Genomic DNA, 23,783 nt, shown 5'->3' on the forward strand with positions numbered 1-23,783 from the left:
GGCTATTCGGTGTATTGTTTGTGGAATACCTCTCATTTCGTTGGTATCTCTCAAGTCTCGAATGCCCAGAACATAAGCTCAAATATGGACCAGCATATATATATATATATATATATATATATGGACCAGTGTTACTCACTACTTTGCATTTTGGACTGTGACAGTGAAAGGTCAGAAAAATTCAACTACTTTTCCTGATGTACTGAGAAATTAAGGAGTCAACGGTATGATTTTGGATTACCGGTACATTGATGTATATCTTGTATCCATTTCTGTCGTTTTGCATTCCCTTTATGCCGTGAACTGTTGATAAGGAAATTAAAGAGCCAATTCAGATTGTAAGAGTCATTAAAGATTTATTAAAATTGATAAAATAAATTCTAAATATATTGATCACAGTTTACGCAGAGTAGACTAGTCGTATCCTGTTGCTGGAATACAAGATATCCTTCATCCCAAATATAAATCTATATAGATAATTATACAAGTCCTTCTCAAGCAAACTACACGAGCGTGTGGGGTCTCCAGAACAAGTTGCTGGTCTTATTTAATCATAGCCTGGCAATTCTCTGAAACAGATTTGTATTTGAATGTAAGAGATATTGAACAGGACATGGCGTTGCAATCACATAATACACCACTAGAGGCATCAGTGGTGTATTACTCAGCACCAGTCATTCCAAAAACCACCCAAGTTGAGTAAATTTTACTGAATAAAGTTCTGAAAGTTCTCTGAATAAAATTTCTCTTAACATCATCTATGTATTTTTTATAAAATATTCGTGGTCTCAATGCTACCGAGTGAGCCAGAGTGCATTGAAGTTCATCTTGTTTTGTACAGAAGAAAAACAACAAACCTTTTTCAATTCGGCATCGCTTTTAATGGCAGTTGACACCTAAAATTTATGTAAATACAAATGTACATCGTAAATTCAAAAAGACATCTTGTGCGTAACTCAAATGTAAAATGATATGTTAAGTGTTTTGATGGGAATGTGGATTAGTTTTTCAAATTGTGTGTGTATATATAGGTTCAAAGCAATGGAGGATTTCAAGCAGGATAGGCTTGGTTGTGCGTGCTCCTGATTATCACATCTGTGTCTATCGTCTCGCGCAATGAATGTCCAATCTTATGGAAAACGGTGTAGAACCAGAAGATCAGTTCAAATAAGTCAGTCAATTTTCTGAGTAAAACAATGCAGTAAAATCCTTGAGATCGAGGGATTTAGGATTGAAACCGATCATCAGGTCATCCTCTCAAAATCAGGTAACCCACCACCACTACAAATCTACTTAAATGCAATCCTTCCAAATTTTTACATGATAATTTATTGGTAAAAATCACTAATCTCTCTTTAATATATACTTATGATAATATAAATAACAGTACAAATGTATATAGAAATCTACAGTTTGTAATGAAAAATCTCAAAATTGGCCATTGTAGTGGTACATTTAGGCATGCACAATAAAACATAACAACAATTCAATTTGAGCTAGATTTAAATATGTAAATAAAGTTTTTGAATGTACATGAAGGCAAAGTTATTGCCTAAGCTAAACTTAACAATAACAGAGGGGGCATAAAATCTAGAATATGTAAGATCATTTACATACAACATCCGATTAAAAGCCTTTCGTGATTCAAATAAATTTTGACGACCCGAAGATTACCGTAACAATATGCAGCGTGCATAAAGCTGTTAAGGAATCAGATTTTTTTTTCTTTCGGAAATTGAAACATTGCGAACAAAACCGCTACATACAGTAACCTTGTTCAATATTTTGGCATACGCATACATGTAGAGAAATTTGCTTATTTCGAAATAATTACAGTACTTATTACAGTCTCAGTTTACTACACGACTATAGTTGACTAGGAAGATACAATACATCACAGAGAAATAGAGCATAATAAAACTAATCACAAACTGAAATCAGCAAAATGAGCTTTTACTTGAATAGATATTTTGGCCAACTTTTGCGCAATTAAAAACAAGGTGGAGCAAGTCATAGTTAAACGAAAAACTGATACATGAGAGCTCAAATTATTTCCCGTGTACATTAAGTAATTAAGCCGCTCACCTTATACATGTGGTAGATACTCTGCTCATTTTAGAAAGATATTATTATTGGCACTGATATCTGTAGACTCCATCCACCAAAGTCTTATTTTTTAGGACTGTTGAAACCAAGCTGGTTAGAAAAATATTTCGGCAAGAAACCCAGTTGTTGGTCGGATCTGGCTCGAGGGAGTCTACTGTACCAGGCTAAAACTTACATGATCATTACTGGCACTCAATATACGTAAGCCAAAACTACAGTGTACGTCTATCACTAGCCACCTGTAAAACGATCATAACTCGCCGAGTCAAAAGAGCTTATAACTATAAGCTCGATTCGGTAATTTCCCTACCATATGTGCAAAGTGGCATTAGAAATTGTAGGTCTAGCTATAGCTTCTGCTACAAGCCTAATCATTACTAAAAGCCTGTATTAGTAGTACAAAGTAGAAGTAGTCAAACCCTTGTCGTTTAGAACTGAACAATCGACACTTTCCAAAATTATTACCGAACTTAACAAAACTGAAACGACGCATGAAATTTGAGCTAGTTGCATAGCTGTCTAGGAGTATAGTCCGTTTTCAAGGGTTAAACTAAAGGTGATAATATTTGCCTATACTGATTATTGATTAATAGTTCCAAGGCCCAGTTCCTCAGTGCATTGCTTCCTTCCACCGATACAGTTCTTTCTCAGTGGTGAGCATGAACCGAAGTAACTTGGGCCTGAATGCGGTGTACATCTATATATATATATTCGATGCTAGGATTTCGGTGTTATAGCGATTGATTGACGAGCGGTCAACGGTTGTTGTTGCAAATCGGAAGTACTGCCGAGTGCGGCTAATTTCTGTGATCGTGTTAAAGTTAGGTTTATCTTCTTCTGCGTGAGCTCGGCTCGTAACGCTCGAAGCTCGCTTTCCGCCTGGTTTCTCAACTGCAAGAGGGAGTTAAGACGTCGTATTAGTGAGGAACATACATTCAATGTTATGAGAAGTCATCCATTTGTTACGAATGTAGGTCTGGAATTGGATGCAAAAACTAAGATTCTGCCCAGTAAAAGTTTGGAAATGTAGTTCTACATGTAGCTGTTGCATTCAGAAGGCTTTGCTGATTTATGAAATAAGTGATCACTTGGGAAGTTTAAACTTCTTTAGGTGTTTTCAAAAGGCACACAATATAACACGCATTGTCAAATATTACAAAAACGTACTGTGGCAACAGATCAAATGTATATGATGAATGCAGTGCTTGGAAATGCATGGAAAGGCTTCAAATCTATGTAAAACTTGGTATATGTAATAAATAGATGACTCTTAGGATACAGAGTTCAGGTGACTTATCATGCTTAATACTTGATACTCTCATTTCATCTAAATAATTATGGTAAATGCGAGCAAAAAACTTTTTCAAATGTTAAAAAGCCAAGCTGGAGATTTGAGGATATTTGCAAGCGTCTGAAAAAAAGGTTTTGTCATTTCAACCATGAACAATTACCCATTCGTGAGAATAACTCAGTAAGTTATACCAATTATTCAAGTTCAATTCATTTTAGGTTCTATGAACTCAGTCAAAGAAATATTTTTATATGTACTTCATAGAATTGGGCCCTGATCTGATGTACAGTTGGACCATGTCAGCGAATTTGATTTCACAATAAGAATCACAGTGCCATATAGTATCCAGCAAAACCGTTCGGAATCATATCAAAATCACCGTATGGTTTCGTAAGTTTGACTTTATAATCAATCACCTTAACTTCGGCAGTCAATTTCATTTTTGAATCGTCGACGCGTCGTTGCATTTCTTCCACTTCGTGTTGTAACTTCGTAGCTTGGATTCGCAGATTTGCCTACGAAAAACAATACACGACCATTGAAAATGTTTGATATAACAGGAAAACAAGTCCGTTACAATTGTGAGTATATGTACTACATTTATCTATTTTGTACTACATTTATTTGTCTTCATGTGCCAAGTTTGGAGTTAAGTATTCAAAACTAATTTTGACTCAAAGTCATGAAACTATGGAGGGGGTCCTTTGTCAATATACTTGATATTCTAAGTTTGAATATGGTACACAGTTAGCAATGGAATATACCTGACCAAGTGCATCCCAGGGTTCATAAAAATGTTCAGCAAGATCCTCATTGAAAATAGTGAAAAATCAGCTAATTCAAGATTTTTAATTGAACCTTTAAGGTAACTGGAAATTGATGTAATGGGTACTAAGATGCTAGGAACCTCGGGTAGGGCTAATAAACAAAGAATATCATATCAATATCATCTTACCGCTTGTGAAGGTTTCCCGCCCTTTTCAACTGGTTTAATACTATGTTTCTCTTTCACTGGACCAGTTTCCATTTGACCAACTATTTTCCTGTGTAACGACTCCAGTTCGATTCGCAGTTTGTTACATTTGTCCTCCAATGCCGGAGTTTTCTTTTTCTCTTCAAAATATTTCTTCTTCCAAACATCCCTCGCTGAAAAATCGTAATGAGAAGATTCATAGAGGAGCTGTGTTAACCTAGTGTAGAATAAGTAAAATGAGATGGATAGCACTTCATAGGTTAACGTGTTTACTTGAAGTATGAGCTTTCGCTACTCATGTATACCAGTATACATTAGTAACAAAACCTTGTACTTCAAATAAACAAGTTAACCTATGAAGTGCTATCCATTCACCTATTGAAAAAATATACCAACAAATAATGAATCAATATATTGCAGCTTGGCCAAAAACAACAAAATTCTCCCACAGGGTTCAATTTGAAGAGATTTTTAGACAATGTTTGAAAAATTTTTCAGATTCTTTTCGACCATTATCACTACTATGAAGTCTAACATATATGAGTACAGCTTCACCAGGTACCAGTGATAAAAACACCAGTAGAGCATCAAACCAAATCCAGTTAGATATTCAGTAAGATACCCCAGTTAAGCTACCCTGAGACACCTTTACCCAGGTTAACGAAGCTGTAGTGACTCTGTAGGATGATGATTTTTTACATCTTATATAATACAGAAGTACCGGTACTGGTATCTACTTTGGCCGTTCGTTTAATCATGCTAGAAGGGACCTCATCAAACTAGAGACTCTTTTTTTATGCAGAATAGATCTCGTATTGTTGGCTATGTCTGTTCCATAATGTATGTAAATCTTTTACTTATTGTGCATGCATAACTGCTTAGTCACATGTCTGGATATGCTCTGCGATAGCAAGCAACTCATAGTGCGATACCTTGATTTCGTTTAGTTTGTGTTTTCGACTGCAGCAGTTTCGCTCGTCGTACTAATTCTTCACGTTTCGCTTCCATTTCTTTACGATCTTTCTGAATTTGTTCCAATTCCTCCATCAACTGGCGTCCTATTTGATACATAAACATCAGATATTTGCCATATCAGACGACAACTACTACTTTATGGTATGAATTTCATTTTAATCAGGTACTGTGGTGGTTGTGAACTATAAATGCATAAGTAATCTAACAGCTAAATCATTTTCTAACAGAACCACATACATCCATTGCTCATGTACAATCATTATTAATATCTAAGAGATGTCAATATCTAAGAGAAGTACCAGGTACATGGAGGTCATTGCTATGCATATTTTTTGGTAATTCATTCTACATGATCCATTGCCTGAATAGCATTTCTAAGTAAATCAGATATTTCTGAGTGAGTGTATGGTAGTTTCCAATGGCGCTTTAGCCGGAGAGCTAATGGTAGCACAGGCAGTATTGTAGAAATAGATAAAGTGTAAAATAATGAAAAAGAATTGAACTAACGAAGATCAATGAACTGGTTATAAATGAAGGACGAAGATGGCATTAAAAAAGTATCGGTCGCCAGCAGACCAAAATCTAAACAGAATTCTAAATTTAAACGAAAAAAGATATCTGGAGATGGAAAAACCTTACCAAGCATCGGGGCTTGATTTAAAAGCCCGCCTAACCTGCGTTCTGATGACAAAATTACAAAGAACACATGAAAATATGTCTTAACATTTGAGCGATCAGATTGCCCTTGAAAAAATTGGCACAAATTCTAAAACCAACATACGGTTCTTTCATCAAACAGGTTCAATCTTAAAATCTATCATGTCCAATAGTTTCAGGTCATTTACTAAGATCCATTTTCATTCAGCGATATTCATAAACTTACTTTCGTCATCTTTGTTTTTTGCAGCTGCTTTCTTTCTTTCCTCCTCTTCTCGTAATCGCCGTTCCTTTTCCTCCTTCAAACGTCGTTCATCTTCTTCTTCTCTTCGTTTGCGTTCCAACTCCTCTCGTCGTCGGCGATCATCTTCTTCTTGTCGCTGTACATTTTCCCAATCTTCCTGCTCTTGTCGCCGACGTCGCTCTTCGTCTTCAAGCTCCTGGCGTCGCCGCCGGTCATCCTCTTCTTTCTGACGTCTTCGTTCCTCCTCGCGACGTCTGCGTTCTTCCTCGCGACGTCTCCTCTCCTCTTCCAGTTTACGGCGGTTCTCGCTGGAAGTTACATTCAAAAAATATCTTAAATGTTCTTGAAAAAAATGAAATAATTGCCAACTAGAATAAATGGCCGAAACTGTAGATTCATAGTGCCTGTAGACCATGTCTTATTCAGCAAGGACTGTTACCATCTCGCAGAGTTGACCAATACTGAGTCAAGAATTAGGTAATAAAAGGTTTCTAGAAATAAATGTCACGTATTATAGTCTAACCTCCTTCATATAATTCTGTTTAACACAAAACATCTGTTAATCATAATGATTTCCTTAATCACAATGATTTCTAGATGTCCCAGCTGAGACACATCAATCCACATTTGGATAAGATGTAACCATTTAATTCGAACATTCCACAAAATTTGTATTAACAAGCTTTACTTGTTGTATTCACCTACCATACTTGAATGGTTTAACCAGTAATGAGTACCGGTAATGAGATCTTTACGGTTGATTAATTTTAAAGATTATAGAAAGTAATTTTTGATACAAGGTTGCACTATTTTTATAGTACTTTGATATCAATTTCATATAAATTTGAAGCTTTACAACATAGTTACAACAGTTTACAACATAACAGCAAACAAGACTTTGTATGAACCTAGTACATCGTTACAATAACATTAAAGAATAAATATAGAAATGAACTTAACAAAATACTTCAGATTCTTAATATAGTCAAAGCTAGATTATTCAAAATCCCTGCACATCTTAGCAACCTGCATTGGGGACTTCAAGGAGTTCATGTCTTTTATGGGACACTTACCTGTCACGTCCCTCCCCTTCTAACTCATCAAAATCATCTTCCTCCTCCTCCAACTCCTCATCAGCTTCTTCTTCTGGCTCTTCCTGAGGTTCAGCGTCATCGCTATGCTCTGCCCACCGATCCTCATCTGTCGGATCGGGTTTATACGGAGTAAGAGTTCGTTGGCGCTGTTGAGAAGGCGCTGGAGGAGTGGATTGTCGTGACGGTGGTTTCGGGGATTCTGCCGGTTTTGGAGGTGGGGCTATATGTACTCGGGGTTTAGGCTTTTTTTGCTGGATCTTTTCAGGTTTTCTCCTAAAGTTAGACAGAAATAGAAGAAGCTTTTTTTACAGGAATGTTAATGAAATAAAGAGAAAACTACTAGGCATAAAGGTCACAGCATAGAGATAGATGAAAGACAATCATGGTAGACGAGTTGACTTCTTAGAAATCAATTCAATGAAGCTCCAGGGGCAGATCCAGGGGGACTTGGGAATTTTTTTATGGCTTTTTTATTCAACAAAGAAAGTTGGTACGATATTGCCTTTTTGGAAATCAATGTGCCCATTTGATTCAAAATTGGCCCCTGGATCCTGAGCTATAGCCAACATGAATAAGAGCCCAGCCCTTCATGCAAAAAAACATCTCAAGCTAAAATCTGTACATTGAAAGACTTCCGAATAAAAATGATTATAATTGAAAAATGAATAAAATATGAATACATGTAGAGGTAAGAAGTACATGCATGCTGATTATCCACTAGAAGAAATTGGTGATGTTAGCAAGATAAGCTATAAGGAAAAAAGACAAGTGAAGAGTCTGGTTTAATCAAAAGTTGAAAAACCTGGTTAAATGGATAGCAACTGATACTAGGAAACCAGTCTCAGGTTAGAGGGAAGTTATTATTGGTATTCAATCTTCTGTTAATATCCAACAAGGGGTGGTTGCAGGTGTCATTACAGGAAGGTGATTGTGCAGCACTTAGTGGTTGATTTGCATAAATCTTAATGTGCAGTTACATAACACATATAAACGTAACATGAAGACCAAGTATATGCATCTGTAACGGCCGCAGTTAAATTATAAGAAGCCACTTTTTAAGCCCCTTATTTTCAAGCAAATCTTCTCTAAGAGCATGAAATGGCAATTTTATGAATGGCGTCTTACACATGTATATGAGATTTTGATAACAACAAGACATACATGAAACATACTGAATTTTATAAAGACTGATTACATTTTGGACACTGTGAGAACAAAACCTCGACAAACTATTTTCCCTAGTACATGTACAGTTTTATCATGATGCACCATAGGAAGACATTTCTATCGAGACTTCAATTTTCCAGCAAAACCATATTAGAACTAGGCTTTGGCTCTAACAGTTATTTACAATTATGAATTGATGTCTATCTAGAAATGAACATGCAGGGAATCTGCATGGTAAAGTGAGAATTGAATGCAGTCTATATTGCATAGCAACATCAAACAGCCTAGAATCTGCACCTAAAAATCTCTATTACTCACAATTATAATTTAAAGGCAATTCATTTGCAAGGTTTTGCTATCACTTGTATCATTGCGATTACAACAAACATTCATACAAATATATACCATCGATTCAAAAGGAAGAGTTTCTGCAGGCAGGTGACAAGGGTGAAGCAGGTAGGAGAACAGATGGTGGTGTGTAGCTGATGGTGATTAAACACCCAATCATCGTGTGTCTTACCGACTTTTCATTGTGTTAGTTCGTGGATTGTTAAGCGTGTACGTGCCAGGTCGAGAATCGGGAGACCCATCATTGTCATCATTGTCGGAATGAACAGCACTCACTGCGCCATCCAAACTATCTTCATCGTTCTTTTGATCATTTTGTCTTTCAATTTTCCGAACAGGTTTCTTATAATCCACTGCCAAAGGTTTACGAGAATCGCTAACCATATCATCAGCACCATTCTCTGAACTCGTAGCATTTACATTCGGAGCCACAAATTCCGATTTACTGGTTTGTGTTGAATTATTGTTTTTGTTTGAATCCATTAGCCTCGGTTTCAGAGTTGGGAATGTCAAATTATCCAGTTCGACATCGTCGGCACCATTTTCAGAGTTGGTTGCACTAACATTTACCGATGGGATGATTGTAGCATCTTTAGGTTGAGGGAGATCTTTAAAAATCGGTTTTTCAAGAATTATGTTTATCTCCTCGTCCGTAAGTCGTTTCGGAGATCGCGAATTAGGATGATTTTTAGCATCTCCATTTGATTCGCTATCTTTAAGAGCAGTTGAGCTGGGTTGAAACTCATCCTGAGCTTCTTCCGGGCCAGGGCGTACAGTAGTGCCTAAATTTGGGGAAACCCCTAGCATGCCATCGTAAGATAACAAAGCATCCTTGATTTGATCATGTAAGGAAGAAGACTGACTATTCCTATCATTCGAATCAAGAGAAACTTTAGTATCTTCTTCATGTATAGTGCTACAATTATTGTTACTAAGAGCTGGGCTTATATTCGCCGAATTCGGAGGCACTCTCAGTTCTAAAATGGAGTCTTCTACTAAATCATTTATAGTCACCGTATCGTCGGGTTTAGTTTCTATGCGAAGATCGTCACTTTTTATTCTATTTCTGGTAGATTTTAATTTGCGTTTAGGTCGAGAAGGTCGTTCATACATTAGATCGTCGCTATCCGTGTCTATATCCTTTGCAACTCGAACAATATCCCGATTTTGCAGTGAATCGTCAGTCTTCGTATCAAGTATGTTGATGATAGGATCTGGTTCTTCGTTGCCACTGAGAGTTATTTTTTGATCCAACGGTATCGACTTAAATGCCACATTCCTTCAAACAACACGAATGTCATGAATGATGTTCAGTAATTACATAAAGATCATTGAATTACACAATACTGTAACAGGCATCCCATTCATAACTATACGAATATGGTTTTGTTACTCTCATTTTATGTTGCTAATTTTTCATCTTTCTTACTTAGTTGTAAGCACATTATTGAATGATTCGCCTTCACTTTAGCATAGAACTTTACAAGACTCCATTACAGGTGGCTGAGTCTTGAAATATTTTACAAAAAATTCTTCATTGAAATGGTACATGAATATAATTTGATAATGGGATGCCTGCCTAATTACCATTTTCACGAAATTACCATTAATCAAAATGACCTAGCCTGCCGGGCTTTGATCATGCTGATGATGTGGTATCTAGTATATCAATTCAATTCAGTGTAGCACGATGATGGATCACAATATCCTGATTATGAATATTGATGAGGTGACTGAAATGCATCGCATATGCAATAAATGGTATGAAAATTACAGTATTTCAAATTAGCTAATCAGTCAAAAAGCCAGGCAGGCCATTATTGTTGAGTTAAGTCTAGATCTGACATAGTGAAGCTAGCTTTCAAAATCAATGACAATCTCAAATTAAATTTTTGCTCCCCGGCTGATTGATAACTATTTTTCAAATTAATCATCATTTTGGATTGAGCTTCGATTGACAAACCTGAACTAGGTATCAAAGAAGGGTACATGGCTTACCTCAGCTAACTTATGATTATATAAAATGAAATTTTCAGTGGTCCAAATCAGAATCCAAAGGATTAAGCAACACTCTAAAAGGACACCTTTTTAATGCACCTATCCTCCTTCCCATTAAAGGAGAAAGAACTCTAGGTGATCTAAAAAACTTTTGAAATTTTGATGCTTCTGTGAGCAAACACTGTTTCACCACAATTTCTGATGCTTAAAAAGGGTACTTTTACAGGATTGCAAGAATGAAAAAAATCAACTGGTTATTTCAATTGGTGTTATTAGTGGTGCATCATCTCAAAACTAGTGATTATACAACGCATGCATCGATTATAATCACAAAGAAGTGCATAGTGATTGATCACTGCATCAGCAAAACATTTCAACAAAGTTATCTGTTCTGTTCTTCCGAAGTGAAGTGGCATTTCAAATTCCGAATTCATTTGATGAATCAAAAAAAAGGACGTAAATGCAAAAAATATAAACCACCCAACAAAAATGAAGAAATGACATGTACAGTTATTCTTTACCAAAAATTGAAGTTACTATTTCCGAGAATATCATCATCGGCGGGTAGCGTATCGCTCGACGAGTCTGTAAAGAATTATCATAATTCGAGATAAAAAATATGAGCGCGAAGACTTACCGGTCTAACTGCCTCTGACGGTCGCTGTACGAGTCCTCGGCGATTCCCGAATCTTTCGTCTCCTGACTATATTTCGCGCGTCGCGACGACGTATCTGCAGTGGGAATTTTACGGGTGAGCAAATCAAAATAGAAACTCGTTCGGGAGCCGCACGGCGTCGCGCTCATCGGCGTACCCGACGCCGTCTGCCGCCGCGCGCTGGCCGGCGACCCCGAACGGGTGCCGTTATCGTCATTGTTTTTATTGTTATTTATGAAGTTGTCATCGTCGTTCGTATCAGAATTTTCCAACAAATGAGGAGTTCGCAGTTCGGCGGAAGAAGACGATCCGATTTCGTCGCGTTCGGGTTCTACCGGTCGTGGCGTTTGACTTTTAGCGCGAACGGGCTTCGGCTCGGGCTCTGCAGAGAAACATTCAAATTATGCGCTGTTAAAATAACCTGTGTCTCTTTTCACGCGTAAAAGCTCACAACAGAGAAGTTTTTCAATGTTTTCCCACTTTATGTACTTCATATTAAAATTCCAAACAACAACAACAAAGTCATTAAAATATATAGTTATGAACACAAATCGATCAGGTGCAGATCCAAGAGGGTTGCTTTAGGTGCTTACTTAACTTATTGTTATATGATAAGGTTTTGTCTTATATTTTCTACTTATTGCATCCAGCCTATTTTTCAAATTTCGGACACAGCTTTACTGATTTTGAAATGGTATCTGTGGACATAATGGGGTACCGGCACGCACTAGATGTCGCAAAAATGCACTCAGTTATAATTAATGAAAATTAGTTCATTTTCAATTAACTTTGAACTGGCTTTTCAGGCTCCTAAATGGAAATTTTGCAAAACAAGTCATCAAACAGATATAAAATTGATGTCCCCAATGAGTGTATCGTAAAATTTTACTGAAAAATGATTTGCCAATGAGAAAAGTTGATTCGAATTTAATTAAAATGTATAGATGAAATTGAATCATGTAACCGAGTAACCGCTTGTGAACCTGGCAGATCCTTGCCTGCCATAAGTGGAATCCTCATTGCTGATGCCCCATTAGAATGGAGTTATGGGAAGCCCAAAACCCCTCATCTAAATCCTGAATCTTGCCAGTTAATTTCTCAACAATCAAATGGATAAAGTGAACGACCCTTTATCGAAAATTCTGCCAGCTAAATGACTAATATCCAAAAATTTGTTATAAAAGTGAAGTAGGCTGAATACATTCAAAGTTTTAGAAGATTGGGAATTCGATTTTTTTCCTTTATTTCATATCAAAGGCTGAATTCTTTTGCTGCTATCTTTTCTGATACAGATTTTCCATGACCAACGGAGACAGTCAGTGCCAGTTGAGTACCATGCACATTTTAATGATCTAATGATTTTCCAGTGAAGTTATATAGTGAAATCATTGAGAATACATGTACAGTGGCAGAATGTAAAGGGATAACTAATGAGTACAATTAATATTGATTGATTTTTCGATGAAAATGCCATTAGCAGACGACACAACTTTACAAAGTATGATAAATCATGTGCCATCCAAGAAAATTCAGTACTACTAAGATTTACAACAAAATAAGACCTATCAATTAATTCAAAAAGGGGAATTGAATTGGTAAGAAAAAGAACACTAACAGAGAAAGACAAAACTGATTTTTTCATCAACGTAAATATTGTAATTATTTCTTATTTCTTTTCTACTTCAATTCTCAAATTTTTTTGCTAGAACATCAATGATAAGAATTCATATCAACCATATTTTTGTAGCAATTGCATAATCAATAAAGGATTATAAGTTATGAATGATAATACGCTCAAGATTTTATAGATGAGAATTTTGTTATAAATTTGTGCAAAAATACGCAAGCTAGCGATTAACTGTGACATAGGAATTTTTTCGGGGTTATATCGCCATTACCTTACAAAAGCGAGGTTAAAAGGGTTATTACAAAGATCGTTAGAAAACAAAACTAAATTTGATAAATAGAGATTAGCTTAAACCACGACATGTGTACCTAAAAAGAGATATCATTTCATCGTCTGAGACACAGGTTACTTATACATCAACGGATAATTTGAATGCCGAGTCATTCTGCATTAATTTTTTCGAGAGCCTTTCGAAAATTTGTGCAATTCGTTTTTGTCAATAGAAGAAATAGATAGTGAACACGAAATTTAAGAAAAGCTGACAAATAATCATGAAAATATGGGCTCAGGGTTCGATTAATGATTGGGAACAAAGAATTTGCAGTAAACATAGTAATGAAAATTGTGGTTCAAAATGAAAGTGCAAATTTGAACTTTTTTATCCAAAACATATCGATAATTTTCTAGTTCGTAATTTTCCTCGCAGGAATGTTCATTACACGAGATGAATGGATTCTTTGAATTAATCATAGAGTGGATAATCTCTTGCTTGAAGAGGTAACAAAACTTTTGATGTGTGGTACTAAAATATTAAGAAGCATTAAAATGAGTTATAATCTTCTTCTAAACGGATTAAGTATTCTGATGGGGAGGGGTTTGCTTGAGTTACTGCGATGCATAGGATGCTTATACATTAAAACGATAACATACAATTTTCATGCAATATTTACAAAAAGCCATGCAATTATTTTCAATTTAAAGTTAAATTCAAATTGCCATGCTTAATAAATACAATTTTCATGGTGCGTACATGTATTCTAAATTAAAAGAATGGAGAAATCAGAAATCAGGCTAATGCAGAAGTTTCTAGCTGGGAAACTGTTGCAAGTGATAACTTTCTGCCTCATACATTTAAAAAAAAACATTCTAAAACATTATCAAAATTACTAGTTCGATTGTCAATGTGACCAGGGAGGTTGCTTTGAACTAGAAATATGCAGCATTAGAGGCGCAGAAACCATGATTTTGAGAAATGAACTTTTTATCATGGAAGGAGCACTAAAATCACAAATACGCTTGGGACAGTTAAACTAGAATTTCTTTCACTCACGAATCATTTCCAATTTCTCCTTCTTTTTTATACATATTAGGACTATCAATCTACCTTTACTCTTATTGTAGGGAGTGATGGAATTCCTGAGCGAATCATCGTCGGTCGACGACATGCCCCTCATCGTCGCAGGAGGATCCAATAAAAATATCTCCGGACAATATGCCTGAAATATATGTAACACGCAAATGATATCATGACACAACATATATTATGATAGATGAATTATCAAATGTTGGCCGAAAGGGCAACAAAAAACCCCAAGTCTCAAGTACTTTAAAGTTGATAACGACACTTACGTGAGGGGGGAGGAAATGCTTGATTTTCATCTGGTATTCTTGTTTCGCCTTAACCTAAAAAAATAAATAACGGTCCAAAAAAATTTTTGCGAAGTGCTTCTCATGATCTACAGGGCAGATACTAGCGACCTAAATACCTAGCGACCTAAAAGACAAGTGAAAATTACACGAAATTCAGGATGAAATTATAGCTGAAACCAGACAAACTTAATGGTTTTTCCCTCAGCCTGTGAGCGAAAGTCTAGATGGGGTGGCAAATATGCCACCAGGGCACATCCTCCTCCTGTCCCAAACTTGCATTTAGTACCAAGTTCTAGAAAATCAGACCAAAATTGTAGAAAACAGAGCAGGAACAACCTGGTCATAAGTTCCTATTTTCCTATATAAATATGGTTATGGAAGCCATTGTAGATGACAACATGATTGTCATCTTGGATGGCCTACAAGTCAAAAACAATAGCGCTCAGTCAAAAAATGTAGACTGTAAAGAGGGAACAAGGTCCAGAATTTCAGCCATCTTCAATGAGGCTATGACCAAAAGGTAGTGCGACTTTCATAGCATACACCTTCTACATAAGAAGGACCTATTTCAAAAACTATGCCCTGCGTGACAGGAACAGTAGACACGTGGAGAGATGTATGGAGGCAATGACAATTACCCTTCAGGGCCTGCCAGCAATGGGGTAAAAACTAATTTTTTTCAATACCATCACTATGGTGACTAAGAATAGCTTTTGGTATGTATTAAATATTTATATTCTGAGCCACTTTCTTAGTGGCGGTCTATTAATGTGCAAAGCGCTGCATATTTGATTGTGAGGCATCCACAGACCTAACTATGCACTGTATAGGATTATTAGAAACACAAATCTGCCCCTTGTAAAAGTTTTAGGCTAACTGAGCACCAACTCAATTGTTTGAATGAACAGGAACTGAAATTTCCAATGATGAACTTCGATTTAAACAAACATTTTTGTAAATTCGACCGCCGATCACACAACTATAGGCTATCTGTACGGATTTCTGATTTCAAAATCAAACCCCCTGTTTTGCTCCCCGCAGATGTGGTGGGTATGTAAGGGACACCGCATCAAATGAAATCCACCAATTGAATGAAAAACAGGGTCAATCCATGTTTTTAAGACAAAAAATAATAGCTTTTAGTTTTAGAATACCGGTAGAATTGCTATTGCTTAAAGAATTTTCCGTCATTGGATCATGAATACCGGTATATGTAAGATTTTTTCATTAAAGATCTCTAGGGTGTAAAAATATTGGAAACTCGATTAGGTAATTATTGATCTGATGTTGTATATTCTATATGCATATTAAATGAAAAAAAAAGTTTTTGTCCAATGTTTTTGTAGCGAAGTAAGCCTGTCTACTTTGCATATTTTCTAAGGCTTGTTCTAGCGTCATTGAAGTTTGTGTATTATGACAGTACAGAGAATATCTATAATATAAAGTATGCGAGTGTGTAAATGGATTTAAGAGAATTCCCAGCCGGAATAAAATGAGAATTAAGTCTATAGATAAACGCAAGCGTCGTTATACACATAAGTTCTGTTATGAACAAATACACCTTGTATATATGTATATTCACAAATCAAAAGTTCTAAAGCTGTCCTTACAGAAACGAAGTGACATATGAGATGTACATGTAATTATGGCTATATTAAAAATACATAGATGATTTAAAGGAAATCCACCATAACAACTCCTCCCTAATGAGTATACAATAGTCCTCGCTAGGTTCATCTATTTAAGACCATTTTGTTGGGGTTAGTCTTTTTTTCTCTTTAAAAAGGGATTGCCCCTGTTATCTATTGGATTGGTCGTTTTGGTGTGATTTGTTTTGATTTGGTGTTCCAACAAACTCACCACACCTGTCAGGAGCGAAACAGGGGGTTTGATTTCGGAAATCGAAAATCGAAATACAGAGCGAGTTGTGTAATCAGCAGTTGAATTTACAAGATTTTTTGTCAAAATCAAAGTACATAATTGGTACCTTCGATTCCGGATCATTCATACAATCTTCCAATCAGTCTGTACAGACAAGCGACTGATTGGGGTTAATTTTGTTGGTTGCCTAATGAAATACATCGAGATTTTGGAAACTACGTTGAAGATCAATTAAACCAAGGGGCTCATGGGTTTGAACTCTGCTGATGGTGGAGTTTGTTTGTTGAGACGAATCATAAACAAATTCAGTACATCTTCGTTTGTGGTGCGGTCTTAACAATCATGAAAAATTCAGATTTTTTTTCGCAATACAAAAAACAATTCACACTTTCATAGCATTGTAAATCTATCAACGCCCTTGCAACGACAGTTTAACGGTGTCATTGAAATACAAGGGCTTGAAAATAGATTCTTTAGAATTTGGGTTACTAAGATTATATCCTAATCGAGTTGTTTTTTTTTCCTGACAAGAGAGATATCGGTGTTGAATCAGTGTAAACAATTCGTGCGTTCACTCCCGCTGGTTTGCTACAAAGGTTGAAAGAAAAATCACTTGATCAATCATTAATGTTATCCCAGTACATTCCTTTACATTCGCACATCAATCATAGAAATTATAAGAATAAAACAATAATTCAGACCAGCCCTCCATAGCGACGAAAGACGTCGTCGACCGGGTAGAAAACAATCAGAGTCGAAAGCATTCTTCAGCTTTCGATTGACATAATCATGTCTTGGGAATCTGTTGCTTGAAACAACCAATTCCTAAAAAAGGCCAGAATATTTTCAGCTTCAATTACCTAATTTCGCCTTATGAAAATAGGAATCACTAACTTTTGACGAAAGCCATTCTCTGCTATATTGTAAAAGTGAAGGGTATACTTCAAAAACTTTATTAAACCTTGTAGGATAGAAAATGGGTTTTCAAAAATCCAATATGGCCACTAGTCGATGATCTTGAATGCAATGCATAGAGCATACCTCTTTCCAACTGAATATAAAAACACTTTCAAATAAACTCTTCCTCCGGGGGATATCAAGGTATTACCATTTTCATTTCAAATCGCAGGCATAGGCCTATATAGAAGCCTAAGTTTGGGTTTATTTGTCAACTTTTTATTTCTTTACTGAAAAAAAGTAAATTTTCACTGTAATAGATGAGTGTGAATACAATTGAAAAAACCTAATCATCTTTGAAGCATTCACAGAATGTCAGTGCGTAGTTCATTATAAAATGGCCTGCAAAAGACACGCACGTACGGCCCATCGTCATTTAGACTAAAGATTCAATCTTACTGGTGTAATTGATCTCTTTAAAAATTAACTGACATGTATTAAGTAAAGGTTGTTCGTTCGTAAGGCGGAACAATGACTTTGTCACATGTTGTTTCTACGGCAACTGATCATTGCGAAGCAACTTCACGTTGTGGCTATCTTCGTCTCAATTATACGGTACACTCAATAAATTATTACTTAATTCTGAACTAGCCTATCTCTCCGGCGAAATGGACTCGGAATAACCTCCCAATGATTGTACCACAAACATCGATTATACAAATGATAATATCGACGAATGAACAATTCAGCACGAATGCATGACTGTTTATCGTGTTTCGGTAAAACGTGACTTTAATCACTTAATAGGCAGAATTGTGCCAAACATAATATCATTATCACAGATAATCCTCCGAACAATCTTCGGTTGAATGCGTTTTCCTATAAGTTACCTCGACAAAGAAGGCAAAAAATCATTTCAATTCAATCAACATAAGAATTACAAGTAATTTCATAGTTACATTTCAACATAAGAAATTATATAGCAAAAAGAAGAATGTAAACCATAAATGAAATATATCTTGGACCAATCAGAATGATTACTCCAAGGATATATCCAGTTGAAAAGATCTATTTCACTGACAAACAGCTAATTGTATCAATTTTGATAAGGATTTTTGAGGTCTCATTCTAACTAAGCATCCAAGTCATTTACACAAAAGATTATGATTTTATGAAAAGAATTGTGGTGTTTCAATCCGATAGTTCATGATATTTCTTCAGACAATTCAAAAAAAAAATTCAATTTACTGACAACAATGCAAATAGTGAACAACTTAACCTTTACATAGTGAACTACAATATTAATACATCATTAATTTAAGCTTATTAACCCTGTAGCCATTGTAGCAAATCCTTTTATCTAGCCTTCCATAGTTTATACATGGCACATACCCCGATATCTAGTTCACTGAATGGTTGACAAATAGTCAATCGAAGGATTGGTAGAACATTCCAAACGTGTTTATTGTGAACAAATTGATATAGGCCTAACACTATTTTTTAGACTTGAGAATAGTATTTTTGGGGGCAGATTTAGCATAAAGTTGATATAGCAGTAGCAGGGTCCCTAGGGATCAGTCATTCCTGGATAAGAGGAGTTTTAAATTAGAAAATTTCAAAGAAGCGTCTGCATCATTTTCATATCTCAATTACTAGTGACTGTTTATCTCGGTAAACCATCAATTCAGTGGTATTGTAACCAAATTTTTATTCTCCACACTACCTTAACTTGGCTTCTAGTTAGCCAACAGCCTAATTGGGTAAAAAAAAGTCCTGGTCCCAACTGTACCGATTTGACATAGGCCTAGTTTAGGTCTACTGTAAATTTCAAAATGCCAATTTCTCCAATGATGGAAGGAGTTTTGGGCAAATTAAAGGAGTTTCAAGCACGTTCAATTCAAAAGCATTTTCAGTTTAGAGGGAGTTTTTAAGAAATCAAATCTAGTTATATAGGGACCCAGGTTAAGCTCGGTAAAAATGCGTTCTTTCTAAGGTGGCAATTTTCCGGAAATGTCAACATAGTCGGTTTAATTTTCGAATCGGATTGTCGAATTGCAAGTTACATCGACTGAATTAATAATAATAACAAACGATCGATTTCCATCGAAATATTCGCAACGACGGGCGAAAACTCTATTGACACCGTCCCGCACGCGGGGCAATTAGCGAGAAACTGTCGAACTGCCAATAGCAACTGTCTCTAAGCCCTCACAATTGATAGATTTATCTTTCTTAAGACTGTGTCAGGCAATAAAACGCACGGTTGGATGTCAATTAGAATGAAATTGACAAGTTTCATTACCGCGTGTACTGTCCCATGCAGCATTCGCTGCGTTCGACAGTACAACGCGGAATTAATTTTTTTTCTAGAATTATTACGGCATAAAACGCGACAAATTAAGTAAATAACGTGTAATTTTATGCCTTATATAGACAAATTCAATGGCAGGGTGCGTAGAAAATATATTGCATCGTAATCGGCAATATTTAACAACGGGTGAATAGAATTCCTTTGACATCTTTATTCAACCGGATGATTTTTAACCGACGATTTGAGAACATAGTTTCCAATAAAACGTTTCCTTATGACATAAACATAAGATGCCCCGATGAAAATCTTATAAATAGCGAGTACATTTGTCGGGTAATAGGATCAATCCTTGAAAAATTCGAAGCCACTTCCAGACACCCGTCTACGAGGTTCCAGTTCCACAACTATATCAGTTACCGCTAAAAATCTAAATCTAAGTTCATTTTCAACTTGTAAAATCTTTGTTAATAACTGTAGAGGTAGGTCAAATATTTGGCAACGAGAGTTAAAAATTAAAGTTTCAAAAAGCAGAATACTCCTCAGAATCGGAACAATAACTAGAGCTAAAGCTTTCTGAAACATCAGGTAGGCCTATATGCCTAAGGATGGATTTAAATGAAATATTTTTTCTCAAATAAGCAGTAGAATAGAATAGAATAAAATGTAAAAATCGCAACGTACCCTGGTGAGGCATCTGCCGACGCTTTTTAAGAACACATAATTTTTTGGCACAACTTCGTATCCGAGTTGTTTTTCTATGTCCTCCCTTAGATCGTGCACGCGAGTTTCAGGCAAAACCCTGAAATTAGGAGAGAATGAGATAATGAATGATCAAATAGGAATTATCTATCAAACATTAGAACACTGCTGGTTTCCATAGACAAGTGGCTGTCCAATATCAATAGTAGACAAAAACCCACACTTAAAAGAAAAACTGTCTCGTAGCTTAACGTTTCAACTCAATTCTATGAGCCATTTTCAAAAACAGTTTTTGAAAATGGCTCATAGAATTGAGTTGAAACGTTAAGCTACCAGACAGTTTTTCTTTTTAGTGTGGGTTTTTGTCTACTATTAGAACACTGTATTCAATGATAAATTTTTCTGAAATTTTTATTTAGATTTTTCAAATGAAAAGAGAATAACTAGCGCCACTAAAATAAAGAGCCTATGAACGATTAATAGCATGATGTGCTTATACTATAGACCTATTCTTTAGTTGCATTATCAAGCTCTGACTATGAGTGAATTGAACGATCTCTTCATTTTTTTTATCTGATCTTAGACCGATAAGTTCTTTTTTTCATTTACCTGACAAATCCTGCTGAGACTGTTTCTTCAATGACTTGATTTAAAGCACAATGTAACCGATCGACCCATAACTCCCGAGGAACTATATAGACATGCAAATCGACTAACTGAAATTCAGAATAAAACACATTTTTATCAAGTTGGATCGAACTTGTGGCCTAATTTAGGCCTACTTGATGCGATAATAGGGGAATAGGCCTAGGCCAGTAAATTTTAGAAAGTTAAACTATTTGAAAAATTTGTAATAGGCATTCGAGTAAAAATATATTCTGTGGATCACCCCAAAATTGAAAAGTTTTTTGGTGCCGAGTGAGAGGAACAAATTGAAAATTTTTTGCTGCAAGAGTGAAAGTGGCCAGGGGTGGCGACGATGAGATGATGTTAAACTGAAAATGTCGAATTTAGGTAGGCTAATTTCAAGTTAATAAAATCCTAGCTCAGGCTATTAACTGTTTTCTTTCTTTTTTGCTTTAACATGTCAAAATCGGCTCAAGACTAAGAAGTTAAATCTGATAAGACAAGATAAATTCGCCTTAAATATGGATCGATTGCAAATTCATTCCTGAGAACTGAACTGTGAATTGGCAATCGAAAATGGACGACTCGTCGAAAACAAAACTCCGTTTCAAAGTTTAATAACTTCTCATTCAAGAGGTGAAAAGTTTTTACATTACGCGTTATTTGATGTACTTACAAGTTCCGAACGAGGTCTTTCCATATGATGCGATGACCTGTTCATGATAGCGAAGAAAATACCATTATTTCACGCACTAAAACTGTAGCAATGAAACTCAACTAATCCGCCATGATGCTTGTTTTGTTCCTAAGTTACCTTATGACGTCACACGGGATTCCGAAAGGATCCCCTAGGGGATATCGGGATTTCTCTATACGCAATATCGGGATATCCCAATATGGGAAACTGAGTGTAATGCACGTACGAAACGTCATACTGCATACTTCTTCTTCTTCCGATATCTGTCAACATCAACTGGTTGATGAAACACAGTGTATAGGTGTGCGCAAATAAATATATACAGACATTACTAACATGCAGATATATACTTCGTTCAGCTTAGCCGCGAACGCCGTCGGAATCGCATCGACACGGGATCCCTCTTGCTCGTCTGAATCGTCTTTGCTCTTCTGAATAGTGAAAATAGGTTTCCAATTCAACATCAGTAGAATTATTCATTTTGTCGATATCTTGCTAACAGCCGATATATTTCAAATGGGAATAAACCCATTCATTCAGTCAGTTTTTATAAGGCCTCAGTAAGACGGACGATATCAAGAGATTTGTGTTGCAATCCCTCGATGTAGTCGTTTATCAACAATAAGCGAACGATTTTTTCATTTGGATATGATTTTGTTATACGAAAATTCGTGAAATATTTAAAATTAGAGACTCGCTATAATAATTTTGTAAAATATGTAATCAAGAGAAAAATAAACACAGTTTAAAAACATAACAAGGTTATTTACAAAATGTACAAATACACGTGCTATTTACAATACACTAGGAGGGATTTTTGTTAAATGATGCTAGTTTTTGACATATAATGCCAATAAATGTGTCTATGGAATGGTTTGCGAAGTTCAGGAAGAAGATTACAGTCCAAAAGAATATGTCATTCATCCCCAGAGACATTGCACATTTGACACATTTCGATATGGCCATTCAACGCCCCCTGGTGAATGTATAAAGATATATTTTTATTCATCCTAGTGGTGAAAGCTGGTAAAAGTGTATGGAACTATGATCATGAGACTACGTAAAAATCTGTTAAAATTATCCTTGACATTCTCCAGATAATTGTTTTCACAATTTGTGTGGGCGATTTGTTGAATTTGAAATGCCGATTTGTAAGGCATGGATAGTATAGGCTTCTGTGCTTAATTTATCTGTTCTATGCATGATGCTAACCTGTTGTTCAAATGTGATATCGGTTCGTAACACTTATACTTCTTTTTTCAAATATCAAGTCCATGTTCTGTTGTTGGATGTGTCATTTCACTGTTCAATAATATTTTTGCCATGTCAGTTTTTAAGATCTTAGATAAATTTTTGCTAACTACTACGGAAGCCCCTAGGTGACATACGAGAATTTCGACATAATAAGTCGAATTTCCACTTAACAAGTCGAAATTCGACTTAATAAATACGGAAGCCCCTAGGTGACATATGAGATAATTTTTTTCATAATTTTGACTTATTAACGTTAACGTTGAATTTCGACATAATAAGTCGAATTTCGACTTAATAAGTTTCGATTAATAAGTCGAATTTCGAGATAATAAGTCGAATTTCGTGTTAATTAAGTCGAATTTCGACTTAATAAGTCGAAATTCGAGATAATAAGTCGAATTTCGTGTTAATTAAGTCGAATTTCGACTTAATAAGTCGAAATTCGACATGAAAATAAAACTCGAAATTCGACTTGATTAACACGAAATTCGACTTATTATCTCGAAATTCGACTTAATAAGTCGAATTTCGACATAATAAGTCGAATTTCGACTTAATTAACACGAAATTCGACTTATTATGTCGAAATTCGACTTATTAGATCGAATTTCGACTTATTAAGTCGAAATTCG

At 35.8% G+C, this 23,783-nt stretch overlaps 1 protein-coding gene across 4 annotated transcripts; it reads right to left on the reverse strand.

Moving 5' to 3' along the window:
* Nucleotides 1-431: 431 nt before the first annotated feature.
* On the reverse strand, nucleotides 432-22,000 carry LOC141899386 (uncharacterized). Of its 4 annotated transcripts, XM_074785646.1 has the most exons (14): nucleotides 21,877-22,000; nucleotides 21,183-21,289; nucleotides 20,556-20,673; nucleotides 14,765-14,818; nucleotides 14,520-14,631; nucleotides 11,491-11,890; nucleotides 9,028-10,134; nucleotides 7,320-7,613; nucleotides 6,229-6,554; nucleotides 5,303-5,428; nucleotides 4,353-4,543; nucleotides 3,814-3,912; nucleotides 858-896; nucleotides 432-569 (listed from the first exon to the last, which is right to left on the reverse strand). In XM_074785646.1, the coding sequence occupies exons 1-14, from the start codon at nucleotides 21,919-21,921 to the stop codon at nucleotides 552-554; spliced, it is 3,036 nt and encodes a 1,011-aa protein (XP_074641747.1). In that variant the 5' UTR covers nucleotides 21,922-22,000; the 3' UTR covers nucleotides 432-551. The 4 variants fall into 4 exon arrangements, with proteins under 4 accessions (XP_074641747.1, XP_074641748.1, XP_074641746.1 ...); XM_074785647.1 differs by lacking the exons at nucleotides 432-569; nucleotides 858-896 and adding an exon at nucleotides 932-2,997 and having other exon boundaries at nucleotides 11,491-11,584; XM_074785645.1 differs by lacking the exons at nucleotides 432-569; nucleotides 858-896 and adding an exon at nucleotides 932-2,997.
* Between the last annotated feature and the right edge of the window lie 1,783 nt (nucleotides 22,001-23,783).

This window comes from Tubulanus polymorphus, chromosome 2 (genome assembly GCF_964204645.1).
Source record: "Tubulanus polymorphus chromosome 2, tnTubPoly1.2, whole genome shotgun sequence".
Lineage (NCBI taxonomy): Eukaryota > Metazoa > Nemertea > Palaeonemertea > Tubulaniformes > Tubulanidae > Tubulanus > Tubulanus polymorphus.